The sequence below is a fragment of the Anabrus simplex genome, chromosome 6, assembly GCF_040414725.1.
Source record: "Anabrus simplex isolate iqAnaSimp1 chromosome 6, ASM4041472v1, whole genome shotgun sequence".
In the NCBI taxonomy this organism is placed as follows: domain Eukaryota; kingdom Metazoa; phylum Arthropoda; class Insecta; order Orthoptera; family Tettigoniidae; genus Anabrus; species Anabrus simplex.
The window spans coordinates 39,420,556-39,437,083 of NC_090270.1; the positions used below are offsets into that span (position 1 = coordinate 39,420,556).

At 40.7% G+C, this 16,528-nt stretch overlaps 1 protein-coding gene across 1 annotated transcript in view; it reads right to left on the reverse strand.

The window, feature by feature from the left end:
- LOC136876074 (dipeptidase 1) overlaps positions 1 to 16,528 on the reverse strand; it is a 535,571-nt gene that overhangs the window by 282,105 nt on the left and 236,938 nt on the right. The window contains exon 8 of the mRNA XM_067149708.2: positions 1,661 to 1,730. Coding sequence (XP_067005809.2) covers positions 1,661 to 1,730 — 70 coding nt within the window. The remainder of the gene's footprint in view (positions 1 to 1,660; positions 1,731 to 16,528) is intronic.

Genomic DNA, 16,528 nt, shown 5'->3' on the forward strand with positions numbered 1-16,528 from the left:
TTACATTTCATATTCAAGAAGAGAAGGAATCCTGAAATAGGGAACTTGAACATTTTTCGATCTTCATCCATCAAAATATAATTTGTTTATAAATTCGTTCTATAAAGTTCTATAAGTTTCTGACGTGTTCTATGTTACAGGTAAAATTGTTTCTTTTTTTATATGGTCCTATTGAAATACTTCCATTTCCTCAATGAACTGATACAGAAGGCTGCGGTTGCCATGAATTTGTGGAGCAAGTTCATTCCTGACGTTGGTAATAGTGTCCTAACAGGAAAATGATATTCGATTAACTTGTGAAGTGCTTCATTGAATGAGTGTTCATAACGAAATATTTTGATCAAAGCTTCAAACATTTCATGTTTCCTCCTTTTTACAATTTTCTTTACGTCGGACCGACGGGTTTTATGGTGACGAGGGGATAGGAAAGGGCGAGGAGTAGGAAGGAAGTAGCTGTGGCTTTAATTAAGGTACAGACTCAGCACTTGCCTGGTGAGAAAATAGGAAACCACGGAAAACCATCTTCAAGGCTGCTGACAGTGCAATTCGGACCCACTATCTACCGAATACAAGATGACAGCCACGTGATCCAAACTGTGCAGCCAGTCATGCTTTCAATATATTATCCATCTCTACCTGACAAACTGTTGAACGAAAACTATTCAAATTTCCATTAACTTCTTAAATCAATATGTTGTGATGGACGCCATTCTATGAACATATGTTGTTGGGTTGAATCTGTCTGGAATTAACGTCGTAAGTTTCCCGACACCATTTGTAACCATGGCAACCAGTGTTCGTTATCAATTTCTCGACACTATTGTAATCATGGCAACCAGTGTTCGTTATCAATTTCTCGACACCATTGTAATCATGGTAACCAGTGTCCGTTATCAATTTCTCGACACTATTCTAACTATGGCAACCAGTGTCCGTTATCAGTTTCTCGACACCATTGTAATCATGGCAACCAGTGTCCGTTATCAATTTTAGCACCTGGTCAAGAGTTTCCCTCTTTCATGCGTGATACGTTCACTCTCGAATTAAACAACGACACAGCCACTTCCACAACGAGGAGTGGTACGTGTACCGATGCCGTGTTCAGTCGCCACATGAACCATTAAAAATCCAACAGTATGTTTCCTACTCTTATCGCCGTTACTCAGTATAAGGAATGTACCCAAACCTTTGCCTGTACATTAATGCGTATGAGCTCATACACAAGCATTGCACGACTTTACCGACAAGCGGACCCAGTCTGAACGCAGGACAGAAACTGTGCCATCACACACCGAACGGGTTCAATATTTCTCCCTTAATTATATGATGATGATGATACTTTGTTTTGATTTCTAACTTCTGTTTAAATAAACAAAAATGGGTGGTTTGTAACTGCGAGCACCATGTAAGTGTTGAAACGAGAGGCAGGTGACCACTTTTGCAAACCACCGTGCATGATCGGACAATTCTTTGGTGGTTACGACTACTAACCACAGTGCTGCAAAGATATGACACTAGGAAGAGGTGATAATATTAAAAATAATCACCTTGAATGTATACAACCAGGTTTGACTGTATAATAACATTTAACTGAAAGTGGGAGATTCGCTTTCTACGTTGCTAATATAACGAGTAAGTTGAGTTATGTTGGCTCTCTTACCTTTCCGAAGGCGGTGAGTCCCTGGCCATTGGTATTGGACTCGGAGGCGGCACCTGAGGACGAGTCTGCCCTAACAAGAAGCATTAGTCTTAGATCACAGCATTCATTGGCAAGAAATAATAATAATAATAATAATAATAATAATAATAATAATAATAATAATAATAATAATAATAATAATAATAATAATAATAATAATAATAATAATAATTACAGAAACCATATCGAATCACTTGGAACACATATAACAAAAATCATTATCTCGGAAAACAAAACTAAGACATAATACAGTAATAAAATCTGAAACATTATACGTATCAAAAACCTTAATCATTGGCGGTAGATCACTCAAAAAAGATTTTAAAAAGGAAGAAAGAAAAATTTTACGGAAATTTTTCGGCCCAGTATGCATAAAGAGGACATTATGGAGGAGTATGGATGAAAAGGAAATCTCATGAAATTTATTGCCATACTGAAAAAATCTCAGACACTATCAGGAAAAGGAGGTTGAAATTCTATGGTCATATTCTCAGAATGAAGAACGATAGACTGACCAAAAAAATCTAAATCTTGTCCTCACACTGTCAAGAACAACTGACTAAGTTAAATAGAATCAAATCTTCAGGAAATAATATCAACCAGAAGATTGTGAAGAACCTATCTGCTTTCAGAACACTGATTAATAATAATTATTTCGCGGAACCAAAAGATAGGACTGATAAAACCTGGAGTGTAAAACGTAAGAAGAATTTTAGTCCCAGGATGAAGAGATTTTGGGAAGAGAAGAAAGCAAATTCATCAGCCAAATAAGTTTAAGCGTGCTCCTCAGTTGGACATAACGATGTGAAGAAAATAATAATTTTACCATTCTACCAAGCGAAGATCAAACACTACAACAATGTGATTAAAACGGAATGCCTTTATGCCGGTAAGTACCTCCGTATGCCTGGGAAGGCTGATCTGAGAGGCGCTCAGAAGGTTGAGAGAAACATTCTTCGCAAGATAAATGGTCCAAAAATTGGACATGGAAATTATTAGGTTAAGCGGAAACTGGATGACTGATGGAGACCATTAGAAAAAGAGGACTGAAATTCTAAGGCACCTCTTTAGAAATGATGGAAAGCGACTGACAAAAAAAAAATTCACATACTTGATAGTACACCTAAGAATTCAGACAAGTGGTTCCAGGAGGTGAGGAAGGACTTCGGCAGCAAGGCTGGTTTAAGGCGAGTAGATATCTCAAATCGAGCACAGTACCGGTTAAAAATCAACAACTTCAAGGGCTTCCATGAAGAACTACAAAAGAAAACGAGTGGTTGGACGATAGAAAACGGCAGACTGTCAAGGAATGCAGCGAATCTGGACTGCAAGAAAAGACTTCCAAAAATATGTAACAGTTATTTAATGTGGTCTTTATTGATCCTAAAGGAAATAATCTATATATTAAAAGAGTTTACTAAAAACAGCTTTGGAAAATCCATCCGTCCGTTCTACTGGACCGATTGTCCGACTCGTTGGCTGAATGGTCAGCGTACTGGCCTTCGGTTCAGAGGGTCCCGGGTTCGATCCCCGGCCGGGTCGGGGATTTTAACCTTCATTGGTTGCTTCCACTGGCCCGGGGGCTGGGTGTTTGTGCTGTCCCCAACATCCCTGAAACTCACACACCACACATAACACTATCCTCCACCACAATAACACACAGTAACCTATTCACGGCAGATGCCGCTCACCCTCATCGGAGGGTCTGCCTTACAAGGGCTGCACTCGGCTAGAAATAGCCACACGAAATTATTACTGGACCGATTTGCTTCATTTCTGTTTTATTCCCTCCGGAATTATGTGCAGGTGAATCATGAGACATTGATTGGTCTCAGAGTTCATCCAACTTGGAGTAATCATAAAATCGAATCATTAAATGATTATCCCCTGAAGGCTTACTCTAACCCGCAATGCACCCTGTACTTAACAGGTTGCTAAGTGACTAACACTTTCATTAATATTCTAGTATATGATTTTCATCTTTAGTAATGTAATTGCATGCAGCCATGTTTGATTACTACCTGTCAATCCAGAGAGTATACACTTCACCTGAACACGGCAAAATACTATTCCCTGCTAGACAGTCTTTGATTTTCTAACCTTTCCCAGCTTCTAAATATATTCAACAGATGGCAGAGCGTTCTTAATAACTTACACGCTGCTAAGAGGAAAAAGTCTACGTACAAACAGACTCCATCATGACGCACACCTTAGACTTTAACTGGGAACGCCTATCGAAAGATAACGTAGCTACACTAGAAAGAGTGAAGGTCATGTATCTCACAAAATCTCTGCCTGGCAAAAAGAACGCTCCTTCGAGACTAACGTATAGAAGAACTGCGATTAAAATTATCATTACCGGGCTGAGTGGCTCAGACGGTTGAGGCGCTGGCTTTCTGACCCCAACTTGGCAGGTTCGATCCTGGCTCAGTCCGGTGGTATTTGAAGGTGCTCAAATACGTCAGCCTCGTGTGGGCAGATTTATCGGCACGTAAAATAACTCATGCGGGACAAAATTTCGGCACCTCGGCGTATCCGAAAACCGTAAAAGTAGTTAGTGGGACGTAAAGCCAATAACATTATTATAAAATTACCATGGCCTTCTACGACACAATATCAAGCTTTACATCAATAACTGCAGGGTAAACAAAAGCGAATATATGCATATATTTTTACCAAACAGAAGGCATGATGACGTCAGAATGGATGAAATCTGACTACCAACTGCGACATACCGCAACGCGCTTCTTAAGAAATGTTCATAAAACCATTGTAAAGGACAGGTAAAACAGTATGACTACAAGAGGCATATCAAGACGAGTTATCTGACCTATTTATAACGAATACTGCGGAGCAGGACGGTTCCTCTAATAAGAACAATAATAATAAAAATAATTATAATACTTTTCACGAAATAATTGAACACATGCAGTATGTAGGGTGTTCGAAATCATGTGAGAAATAATCGGGGGTGGATAGTACACACCAAAACAGCACAAAAGTTCCTGTGAACATTTGCGATGTGGTCTATCGTTAACGAGTTACACACTTTCCAACTTTTGTACGGGAAGTATTTGTTATTAACTAGACCCCGGATGTTTAGACAGTAATAGGTTAGAATGCAAAGTAATTATTTTGGTAATTAGGAAGTGTCAACTATCCCGCTCTTCCGCAGTGTAATACGAGTAACATAAATCTAGGGATTGTGATGAACCGTACCCCCAATGTTTATGCAAAACTCATAGCATAACCATTGTACAGGGTACAATACACTTGTTACTCACTTTAGTAAGGTTACATTCTAACCTATTATTGCCTAGTTATAACCTTAACCCTTGTAGTGCCAGACGACCGATCTATCGACCATGCAAGCTGCTGCTAAAAATGCCGCAAACCGATCTGCCAGCCACGTTTTCTATTGCCTGTATCTTCGATTCTTTCTGCACTATGGCAGCATAAGTATTACTGCCGGAAAGATTGAAGCTTTTACTCTCTGAAAATATCGATAACATGCGACATCGATATCAGTGAGGTTTTATAAAAGCTTTCTTTCGATGCATTGTATGTTTCGTGGTTGGTAGCTCTGCACTCTTCCGCTTTGTGTCACTTGCTTGTTATCACATTTGTTTATTTACTTCCAATAGTGTAAGTATGGATACGTATCTGAACGATGTTTAAAATACGCAATGTTTTAACATTAAATGATTCATTAGAGAAAAATTTATCGACTGAAAAGTGTTCGAAGTAAAGAAAAGGTCATTGTGTATTTAACCTGCGCTTGCATGATTTTGTAAAAATTCGTAATTCTCAAAACGTATTATCAAGAATTGCGTTAAACATTAATTTTTATTCAAAATTAGCTGAATATTCTCACAAAGGTATCGTAATCATGATAAAATACACTATAATTGTCAAAATTAGATCAAATTTAGAAATTTAATTTTCAAGAAATAATGAAAATTTCGTAGACTTTTAAATTAATAAAAAAGCTCTAACGGCATTACAGTCACACCCATATATTCTATATTCAATTGTGCGCTGTGGAAAAAAACAGGTATTAACCTCCAAAAATATAAATAGGAGTATATTTTTCCTTAAAACTGCCTTGGCATTCTTAGCGCAACCACTACATTACATCAAAAGGGTTAACTGACACACGGGCGATCTGCGCGTGTTGGTGTAAGACAATAGTTAGGCGCAGGAATGGCGAACCTATGCCACCTGTGCCGATATCTGTGACACACCAGATGCACATATTAACGTTTTTATGTACGTCTTGTACTATAGACTATACATATCTCGTGCATCGTACAGTCATAGTGTTTCAGGTTTAAGAAATAACACCGAAAATCTAAATTCTAGTTCCATTCGGACATGCATTATGGCAACACTGATAGGTCTGGAAGTCAAGTGAGACGAGGCCATTCGCTCATCCACACCAGTCAATTAGTGAAGATTGGCTTGCCAGCATCTCGTAATTATTCTCAGTGAGTAAGTGTTTATTCTTTTGAATTTTTTAAGACAAACAGTTACCAATTTAGAGATTTGGAAAAATTATCGCACTTTATTTCAAAACCTCATATTGCACAAATGAGTGACATGAAGGTCAATTTTTTGAGTGGTTAAATATTGACTGTTTAGAAATGGAGTTGACTGAATTTGGAGAAAGCAGTTCATGGTTGAACAAATTCGTACAACCTGGTGAAGCACTGGTGAAAATCGAGTGTGCTGTTGGTGGTGAATACTCTCTTCAGAAGCCGGAGAACTTAATACATGAACAGTGGAACAGCCTCCCACAAATATTTTCGGCCATGAAGAAACATGCTACAGTGCTACTTACTTTGTTTGGGCCATGATACGCCTACGAGAAGCTGTTTTCTACAATGAAGGATGTGAAGTCAACAGTTAGAAACAGCGTTTGTTCAGATTTAAGTGGTTCTTGTGTGTTATTGAAGACAACAAGTTTTGAACCTAACATAAATCACGTGACTACTAAGTATTTTTGCTGTATTAACAAAATACGATGACAAGCCATGCTATCAAATGTATTATTTTACAATCTACGTATAACATATTATGAGACATTTTGAATTAGGGATGGAAGTCGGTGGTGGTGATGGTGGTGGTGGTGGTGGGGGAAGACTGTAGCCATTTCGAACGAAAATAACAAGTGGCGCAGTAGACAGTTGATAAAAATAAACCAGACTTAAAATGGCATACTAGTTGGAGGAGGTTCACCGTTTCTGACCTCAGGTACCGTGTGCAGACATTTCGACGTCACGCCATCTGGCTGCCTGCTCGTCAATTTCGACGTTCCGTTCTACTATAGGTCCACTAGATGGAAAACCGAGCAAACTGAAACTCTCTTGGGCGTCTATGGCTGAGGTTTAATGAGTTTTGTCGGGTAAACACCAAATGTTTAACTAGAGATCTTTTACATGCCGGCATCGTACGACATGGAGTGTGAAATTGACTTTTTTTTTACGCACTTCAACAATCCGACTACCTCTGCCGGGCTTGAACCCGCTAACTTGAGATCCGGAGGGCGAGACTCTACCACTTATCCACAGGTGATACCTGGTGTCAGCTCAAAGCGTACTCCTATCGAATAATACAAAGGGTTGTGCTCAAGGCTTAACGTCGCTATTCGACACGGCACATCCAACGTCGAATAGCTGTCTCCGTGTTGTTTTACCAACAAGAATATTGCATTCTCTTAAGAGAAGTTCTTAAAATGCCCGCTATGTGCCTGCGTGCGCCTCCTCATTGACGGACAAATCCCCATCTGCAGTGCCATATGCCCTCACTCCATAAGAATACCACGGAGAGGTTTGGAATTAAATCCACGCTCTCGCAACGCTGTCTAGTAGTAAACTTCGTGCCACCACCTCTCCTACTCTGCCGACAACCTTTCTGATGCGGATTTTGTTTTCCAGCAACGGAACTAGAACCAGCTGCCCACTGTGTCAGAATTGATGCCTTATCAATCATGTCCACCAGTCAGAGTTTTGTCTGTAAACCATCCTCTGGAGAACTGAGACAATACACTAAAAAGGCGTATGACAGTTTACCGAGTTAGTTGGCCGTGTGGTTAGCGGCGCTCAGCTGTTAACTTGCATTCGGGAGGTGGTGGGTTCGAACCCCACTGTTGGCAGCCCAGAAAATGGTTTTACGTGGTTTACCATTTCCACACCAGGAAAACGCTGGGACTGCACCTTAAATAAGGCCAAGGCCGCTTCCTTCTCACTCCTAGCCATTTCCTATCCCATCGACACCATAAGACCTATATGTGTCGGTTGCGGCGTAAAGCAGCTTGTAGATAAAAAATAAAAAAAAGGATGCAGTTCCCTTCATGACAGTCCTGCTCAGAGGCTTCTGACCATCGGGCTGAGTGTCTCAGATGGTACAGCAGTGACGTTCTGAGTTCAAGCTGGCGGGTTCGACCCCGGCTCAGACCGGTGGTATTTGAAGGTGCTCAAATACGTCAGCCTCGAGATGATAGATTTACTGGAACGTTAAGGAACTCCTGCGGGACAGAATTCCGGCACTTCGGCATCTCCGATAACAGTGGAAGTAGTTAGAGGGTCGTAAAACCAATCATATTATTATTATTATTATTATTATTATTATTATTATTATTATTATTATTATTATTATTATTTTGGCTAGAAAACTTCCGTTAGAAAATCTGCAGCCACGAGCGTCTTGGATGTGTGGCAATCCAACTAATGAACTCGAAGCCGCACTAGAGTGAAACGCTGCTAATTTAAAAACTGGAAATTCTTAATGCTTAATTTGTCGAAATTTGACGAGAAGAAGAGATGTAATGATGTAAGACACCCAGGACTTGTTCTATTGGCTTTTGAGGGAAGTGAAGGTGGTACTAATGCTAGGGGTAGACCAAGGTATGAATATGGAAAGCAGATTAGAGCAGATGTAGGATGTAAGACTTACGTAGAAATGAAAAGTTTAGCACTGGATAGGGCTAGCCAAGATGTATATCAAGTTATTTTTACTACTTAAATCAAAATTTGTTTTATTGTATAAGCAGATCAGCAGATAATTCTGGTTGTCAGTTGATCATTTTTTGTTTTTGTTATTTGCTTTACGTCGCACCGACACAGATAGGCCTTATGGCGACGATGAAGCAGGAAGGGGCTAGGAGTGTGAATGAAGCGGCCGTGGCCTTAATCAAGGTACAGCCTGGTGTGAAAATGGGAAACCACGGAAAACCATCTTCAGGACTGCCGACAGTGGGGTTCGAACCCACGATCTCCAGAATACTGGATACTGGCCGCACTTAAGCGACTGCAGCTATCGAGCTGGATAATGTCAGTTGATCAAGACTATTTTAACATTCCAGCGATCATTATTTTAACCGTGACAATATGAGCATTATGAGTAATTTATGGATGATGGACGTCAATTTTCGGAACAGCTGACAGTGAGATAGAACAATATGAAAAGTTCTCTCTCTCTCTCCAGTCGTTCCAGTCATGACTGAGTATCGTGACCCAAGGACATTGTTGCTTCTTTTATAAGCTGATGCCATTCTGTACGAACTTGCGTTTTCCGGACAGTAATTCTCCATGATCTCTCTTACTTGATCAAGCCATCTTTTTGTGACCCGTCCTCGTGTCCTTGTACCAGAAACTTCTCCTCGGATAATTAATTCTTCCAGGTTTTCATCACTCTTCTCATAATGTGGCTGTCCGCGGTATTCACAACATCCTTCTCCAGCACCACATTTAAAAGGTGCTGATTCGGTTCTTGTCATTAGCTTCTATGGTCTAAGTTTCGCATCTATACGGGAAGATCGAGAATACAAGCGAATGGACTAATATTTTCTTCGTATTCATAGATATTGCTCTACCTTGACAGATCTTCTTTGATATTGCCATAACTGTACGTCCTAGTATGACGCGGCGTATTATTTCTCTTTTCGCAGGTACCTGTATCCTCGACTGTTGAAGGAAACTGACAGACTCTTTGGAGATTGTCCAGGTGCTGTGCGAGCTGAATCTCTGCACCTTTGTTGACAATCATTAGTTTTGTTTGCTCCAACTAATTTCCATGCCAAGATTGTGATTTTCCTGTTGTACACGATCCATTATCTCGACAATCTCCTGTCCACTACTGGCTACAAGTGTGGTGTCGTCCGCAAAACGGAGGTTATTAATTCTCTTCCCACCAATCGAAAAATTTGTAACGCAGCCAGTTCATCACCAGCATGTGAGAAAAGAGTTCTTTCCTTTTTTTGGTGCAGTGCATTGGCAAATTATAGATACGTTCTACAACAATATGACTTCGTACTCTAACATACGACATATTAATTTTCGAAGTTATTTTGTTGTTTAAGTTGTAAACAGTGACCTGCCTACGGGCATGTCAATATACTGACTGCTACCATAGCAATATGAGCCTTCGCGCTTGGTGATATTTAGTTGTTTCTCGACCGAGACGAGACCATGTTTTGAAATTAGTCCTTTAGAGGACATTTGTGACACCAAGCGTGAAGCTGTGGACTTTATACTTAATAAACGCTTCCTGGCGACAGTCCTTTGAGAGCATTCCCTAGGGAAATGTTTCCAATGTTCGTTGTATGAGGCTGTGTACTTTCTTACGTCACGGTCTCTGATCTGTGTTGAACACAAGTGAGGGCGGTAGCATACACCCACGATATCACCTTCCTGTAGTACGCAGAGACCCCAGGGGTTTTCAACTTGAAGCATGGGGTTCAGCTGAGATTCGGATTGTTGCCACATACAAATGTCAATCTTCTCATTTTAATCTTGTCTATCTGGTCTCCCTTGGTCATCTTTAGTTCGCTTCTTATCACGAGAGTATAAGGTTCCTTGGCTGAATGATCAGCACATTAATCTTCGATTCAGAGGGCTGAGGGTTCGATTCCCGGCCGGATCGAGTACTTTTACTGCGAATAGCTCATTTGTCTGACTGAGCAAGCGGATGTGCGGTTTGGGTCACGTAGTTATCAACTTTCATCCGGGAGATAGTAGTTTCAAAACCCATTGTCGGCTGCCCTGAAGATGGATATCCGTGGTTTCCCATCTTCAGACCAGGAAAATGCTAGGCCTGTACATTAAATAAGGCCATGGTCGCTTCCTTCCCACTCCTAGCCATTTCAAATCCCAAAAACCTATCTGTGTTGATGCAACGTAAAGCAGATTGAAACAATCCACAGTTCTAGCTCTTCAAGCAAGAAACTCAGTGTTGAAAACATCCTGGGGAAATGAGCGACGAATTTTAGGTAAATAAAATAATAATGTATGAGAATATATTCTTTATTTTTTCTTAATCATTACAAACCCTTGGTCATCGTTATCCGGTCGATTAGATTAGCAGTTTGCCTTTTCCTGTCACTACGAGAGCTAATGTTAGTCAATGCAGAGTTTCACTTAAGCCCTTATAACTACATTCGGTGTGAACATTAAAAAAAATCATAAATCGCCTGAGGGTATTGAAACAAGGTACACATTACAGAAAGAATTATGTAAATAAGTTCATATGCCTAGGATTCCAATAAAAATGGAAACGAGTAAAGAAACAATCGATTAAGTGCGGTCAGTATCCAGTATTCGGGAGATAGTTGGTTCGAACCCCACTGTCGGCAGCCCTGAAAATGGTTTTCCGTGGTTTCCCATTTTCACACCAGGCTGTATCTTAATTAAGGCCATGGCCGTTTCCTTCCCACTCCTCGCCCTTTCCTGTCCCATCGTCGCCATAAGACCTATCTGTGTCGATACGACGTAAAGCAAATAGCAAAAAAAAAAAATCGACTCTAGGCTGCTTTTCAGAAACTAAATTTAGGCCGAAACTGATTTTCGAATTTTTTTTTTTAGTTTGAAGGATCTATACCAAGACTCACAATTTGAAACCTTTCCGGGCCCTTTAGTCCTCCAACGTTCGACAAAATGGAGGAAATTTCTTAATCACTACTGATCTGCATTTAGGGCAGTCACCCAGGTGACAGATTTCCTATCTGTTGTTTTCCTAGGCTTTTCTTAAACGATTTCCAAGAAATTGGAAATTTACTGAACATCTTCCTTGGTAAGTTATTCCAATCGCTAAGACCCCTTCCTATAAACGAACATTTGTCCCAATTTGTCCTCTTGAATTCCAAGTTTAATTCATATTGTGATCTTTCCTACTTTTAAAGACACAACTCTAACTTATTCGTCTACTGATGTCATTCCACGCGATCTTTCCACTGACAGCTCGGGACATACCACTGAGACGAGCAGCTCGCCTTCTTTCTCCCAAGTCTTCCCAGGCCAAACTTTGCAAGATTTTTGTAACACTACTCTTTTGTCGCAAAATCACCCAGAACAACTCGAACTTCTTTTCTTTGTATTTTTTCAGTTCTTGAATTAAGTAATTCTGGGGACGGTTCCATGTGATTACCTCTATGAAGATCTTTCCTTATATTAACACCTAAGTACTTACAATGCTCTTCATAAGGAAGTTTCAACCCATCGACGCAATAATTAAAACTGAGAGGACTTTTCCTATTTGTGAAACTCACAACCTGACTTTTAACCCCATGTATCATCATACCATTGCCTACTGTCCATCTCACAATATTATCGCAGTAATTTTGCAGTTGCTCACAATCTTGTAACTTATTTATTACTTTATACAGAATAACATCATCCACAAAAAGCCTTATCTCTTATTCCTCTTCTTTACTAATATCATATATATATATATATATAAAAGAAAACATACTGTAAAGACCCAATAATACTGCCTTGAGGAATTCCCATCTTATTTAATACAGGGTCAGATAAATTTTTGCCCGTTCTAATTCTCTGAGTTCTTTTTTCTTTATATATGTGTGTATGTCTAGTCCAATTGCACTCATTTTTGCCAGCAGTCTCCCATGATCTACACTATCGGATGCCTTAGACAGGTCAATCGCGATACAGTCCATTTGACCTCCTGAATCCAGGATATCTGCTATATCTTGCTGGAATGCTACAAGTTGATATGCATTGGAATAACCTTTCTTAAACTCGAACTGCTTTCTATCAGCCAATATTGTTATCTGCTAAGAAATGTTTTCAACACTAAACACTCGTCTGACTCGGGGCCAGGTGACTGTGTTCGTCTGGGGGTCATGATCCTGAAGGTGTAAAATCTATGCAGGGTGAAGTAAACGTTTGTTTAGTAAATTGAAGGAGTATTCAGTCAACTTCCAGAAGAGGAACATTGTAGAAAGAGTGACTGTCAAATGCCCTTATTTCGGCCGGGATGTCCCCCACCTTGCTCACTCATTCCTTGAAGAACTATCGAAGGTGCTGGCAGTCCCGTTTTCATGTAACAATACCATTCCAGCTTCGGATCACTCACATTAACTGGTGCTGCGCTGCTATGAATAGGTCTACTAAGTGTTAGTTGTCCTATGCAACAGGCACAACGAATTCCATCATATTTACACATTTCCTGGGCGTTTTTATAACTCAATTCACGACAAATGCTATATTCCTGAATTCTGTTGAGTATAATTTGTTTCCATTTACAGGATAATACACTTAAGAAAATGGAAATTGCAACACCATGAAGGCATTGGTCGTTTGTGTTGACTTTCAAGATATAGTACGATGCCATGTAGGTATGTAAACGATCAAAGTTTCAGACCCATTGGATTGTTGCTACAGGTCTCCCCACGTGATTGGTCGTGGGGGAATCCACTCCAGTATACGGACTCTGGTGTAGCGTAGTTGACTTGCAGTCTGTGCAGTGAAGTGTTCCCCGTCAAACATGCCTCGACGACAGAGAAGAGCACGCTATCAACAACTGTCACCGTTTGAGAGGGCTCGGATAATTGGGCTGTGTGAGGGTGAATTATCGCTGAAGACTGTCGCTGCACGTGTTGGCCGACAGGCATCTACGGTACAACGTGTATGACAGCAGTGGTCAAATGAAGGTACCCACACTCGTAGACCTGGCACAGGCCCAGCGCGACAGACAACTGTGAGAGAGGATCGCCGCATCATTCGGATGACCCGGATGGAACCCCATGCAACAGCAGCGCAAATTTGAGCAGCTGTGGCACCCCAAGTTACAAAACAGTTGGTATTCGCCTGCGTGCAGCTGGCTTACGAGCCCGTGTCCCTGCAGAAGGTGTTCCATTGACCCCACAACAGCGACGTGTAAGGCTGGCCTGGTGTCGAGAAAGAACGACGTGGGTCGATGAATGGCATAGGGTCGTCTTTAGTGATGAATCGCGCTTCTGTCTTGCCCGCAGTGATCGCCGGAATCGTGTGCGCCGACGTACCGGGGAGAGAGGCCGCCGAGATCTTATTGTCGAGAGGCACACAGGGCCAACACCAAACATTATGGTCTGGGGAGCTATTGGCTTTCATGTGAAATCACAATGAGTGCTTGTTGAGGGCACTATGACTGCTCGACAGTACGTTGATAGGGTACTCAATCCAGTGGTTGTCCCTATGATGTCGAACATTGCTAATGGGATGTGCAGCAGGGCAATGCCCGGGTTCACACTGCACGCATCTCCAGAGAAGCTCTCCACGACATCACAACCTTAGAATGGCCCGTCAGATCCCCGAACCTCAGTCCTATTGAGCGTGTGTGGAACATGATGGGTCGACAACTGGCCAATCGCCCTCAGCCACCCACAACTCTGGAACAACTGACCCGTGCAGTGCAGCAAGCATGGGCCACAATTCCTCAGGAAGCGATCCAGGGCCTTATTGACTCCATGCCTCGACGAATTCATCAATGTATTGCAGCTCGTGGTGGGCACATCCTGTATTGATTGTTGTCCAAACTTGCGGTCAGAGGGACCTGAAAGTGTAATCATCGAGTCAAAACCAAACTCTCGTCCTGTATGTTCAATTGCAGCAAGGTAGCACCACTCCTTCTGGGTGTTGCAATTTCCATTTTCTTCAGTGTATTCTGTTTGATTTCCCCGTACATACAAATATTGCGGAATACTTAACCGATGAATAAATATTGAGATGTCCACGTTAGCAGTATGACACGGTACATGTACTGTACCCTTATCACCAGCGTCCTAATGTTGAGACAGTAATATGTAAAGGTGCGTACACATTTGCGAGCATATTATGAGCCATGAACCGCTCACCCTACCACGCTCGCAAGTGTGGACGACGGGGTTCTGAGTGTAATGCGAGCATTCGGTCTTGAACCGATGGAGCCGGTTTCCTAGGCGAGCACAAGGTGTTTTAGAACTCCCCTTGCTCTACTACTAAAGACGATTCTGGCACCACGAAGTTTCGCCTGTAGACTTTCAGATACAGGAGATGCCTCGTCGGTCTTGCAGACGTTGACATTACTAAAGTGCCGCGTTCAGACAAACGAGTATGCGACGGGCCGATAAGGTCATCGCCATATATCACCGGTTCCTAAAGTGCCGGGAGGAACGAAGGACGAATGTGTAAATTAAGCGGGTCGGATAGAAGGCCATAAGTGTAAATTATTATTTAAAATAGTTCTGAATGTAAATTGTGAAAACGTTAAATGTTTAATAAGTGAAAAATTGTTTAAATTTCATAAAAGCACTTGATTACTACTTCAAGCTAGCATAAATGCTACCAGAATGCAGGGCTAAGCCGGAAAGGGCCATGAGGCTTTTCGTCCGGCATAGCAAACAACAGGCAAAGGTGAGTAGTAATCACAATTTATTTATGTAGATTTGTTAGTGTTAGCGGGCGAAGATCATATAATTTAATATGGTAACTTGAGTGTCACGCAAGCCGCTTCACGGCTCGTATAATTCAGATAGACAAAGGGACAAATTGATATGTAAATAATTGTATCAAGCACTCTTTTTATTCTTGTGTGATTTAGTAGAGTAGATTAGGGTTGGTTTTGTGTTTTCAAGTGCTTGATGTGTTCATTATTAATTATGAAGGAGCATGATTCGCTTAAAGATAAATTAAGATTCATTTTAGAAGTGCTCCGAATGTGTTTGTCTGACTTAGGTCAGCTTCTCGTAAATTTTGTAGATGTTAAGGCATGTTGTACGATTATCCAGAGGTAGAGGTTAGCCAGAGAATTTCAATATTGTGGGACAGGATTGATGTCCGATTGTTTTGAATGTAAATAACAATGGTTATGTGTGCCGCGAAGTTTCACCATTGGACAGCTATAATATTAATCATTAGAAGTATCGGAGTGATAAATGGACACGGGTTATGTCTAAATGAATGTTTAAAGATAATAATAATAATAATAATAATAATAATAATAATAATAATAATAATAATAATAATAATAATAATAATAATAATAATAATAATAATAATAATAATAATAATTCTTTGTGAATAAGAATTAGAATAATTGCAAGTTAAAGTTAAATGTGGAGATAACATGAGGCACCTGGAATCTTTAATTCAAGTAGTAAATTTGATTTTTATATTAATTGTTAATTCAACGTTTCTGGACTCCATAATAATCATAACATGATTTAGAAGCGATAGAGGCACTTTTATATGATGGTTACGCTATCTTGAAGGCCCGGAGTGGGTTTAGTCCATTTTTGATCTTGGAAGTCGAGCGGGACAAAAATCCGGCATGAAATAAAATTGAGCCGTGGTGATGTTGATGATAAAAGAGATGAATCCCGAGGCCTACGTCGATGTTATATGCCGATTCCAGTGTTATGAGTGGCAGAAGAGTTCACGCACCGAGGAATAATAAATAAAATGTTTTGAAGAGTTCCAGTTGAATAAGTGGACTTCAAATGAGAAGGAAGAAGTGATTTAGCACTCGCAGGGACTGGATAGAGATTCCCAGCGCCAGGTGCCATGGGATTTGAGA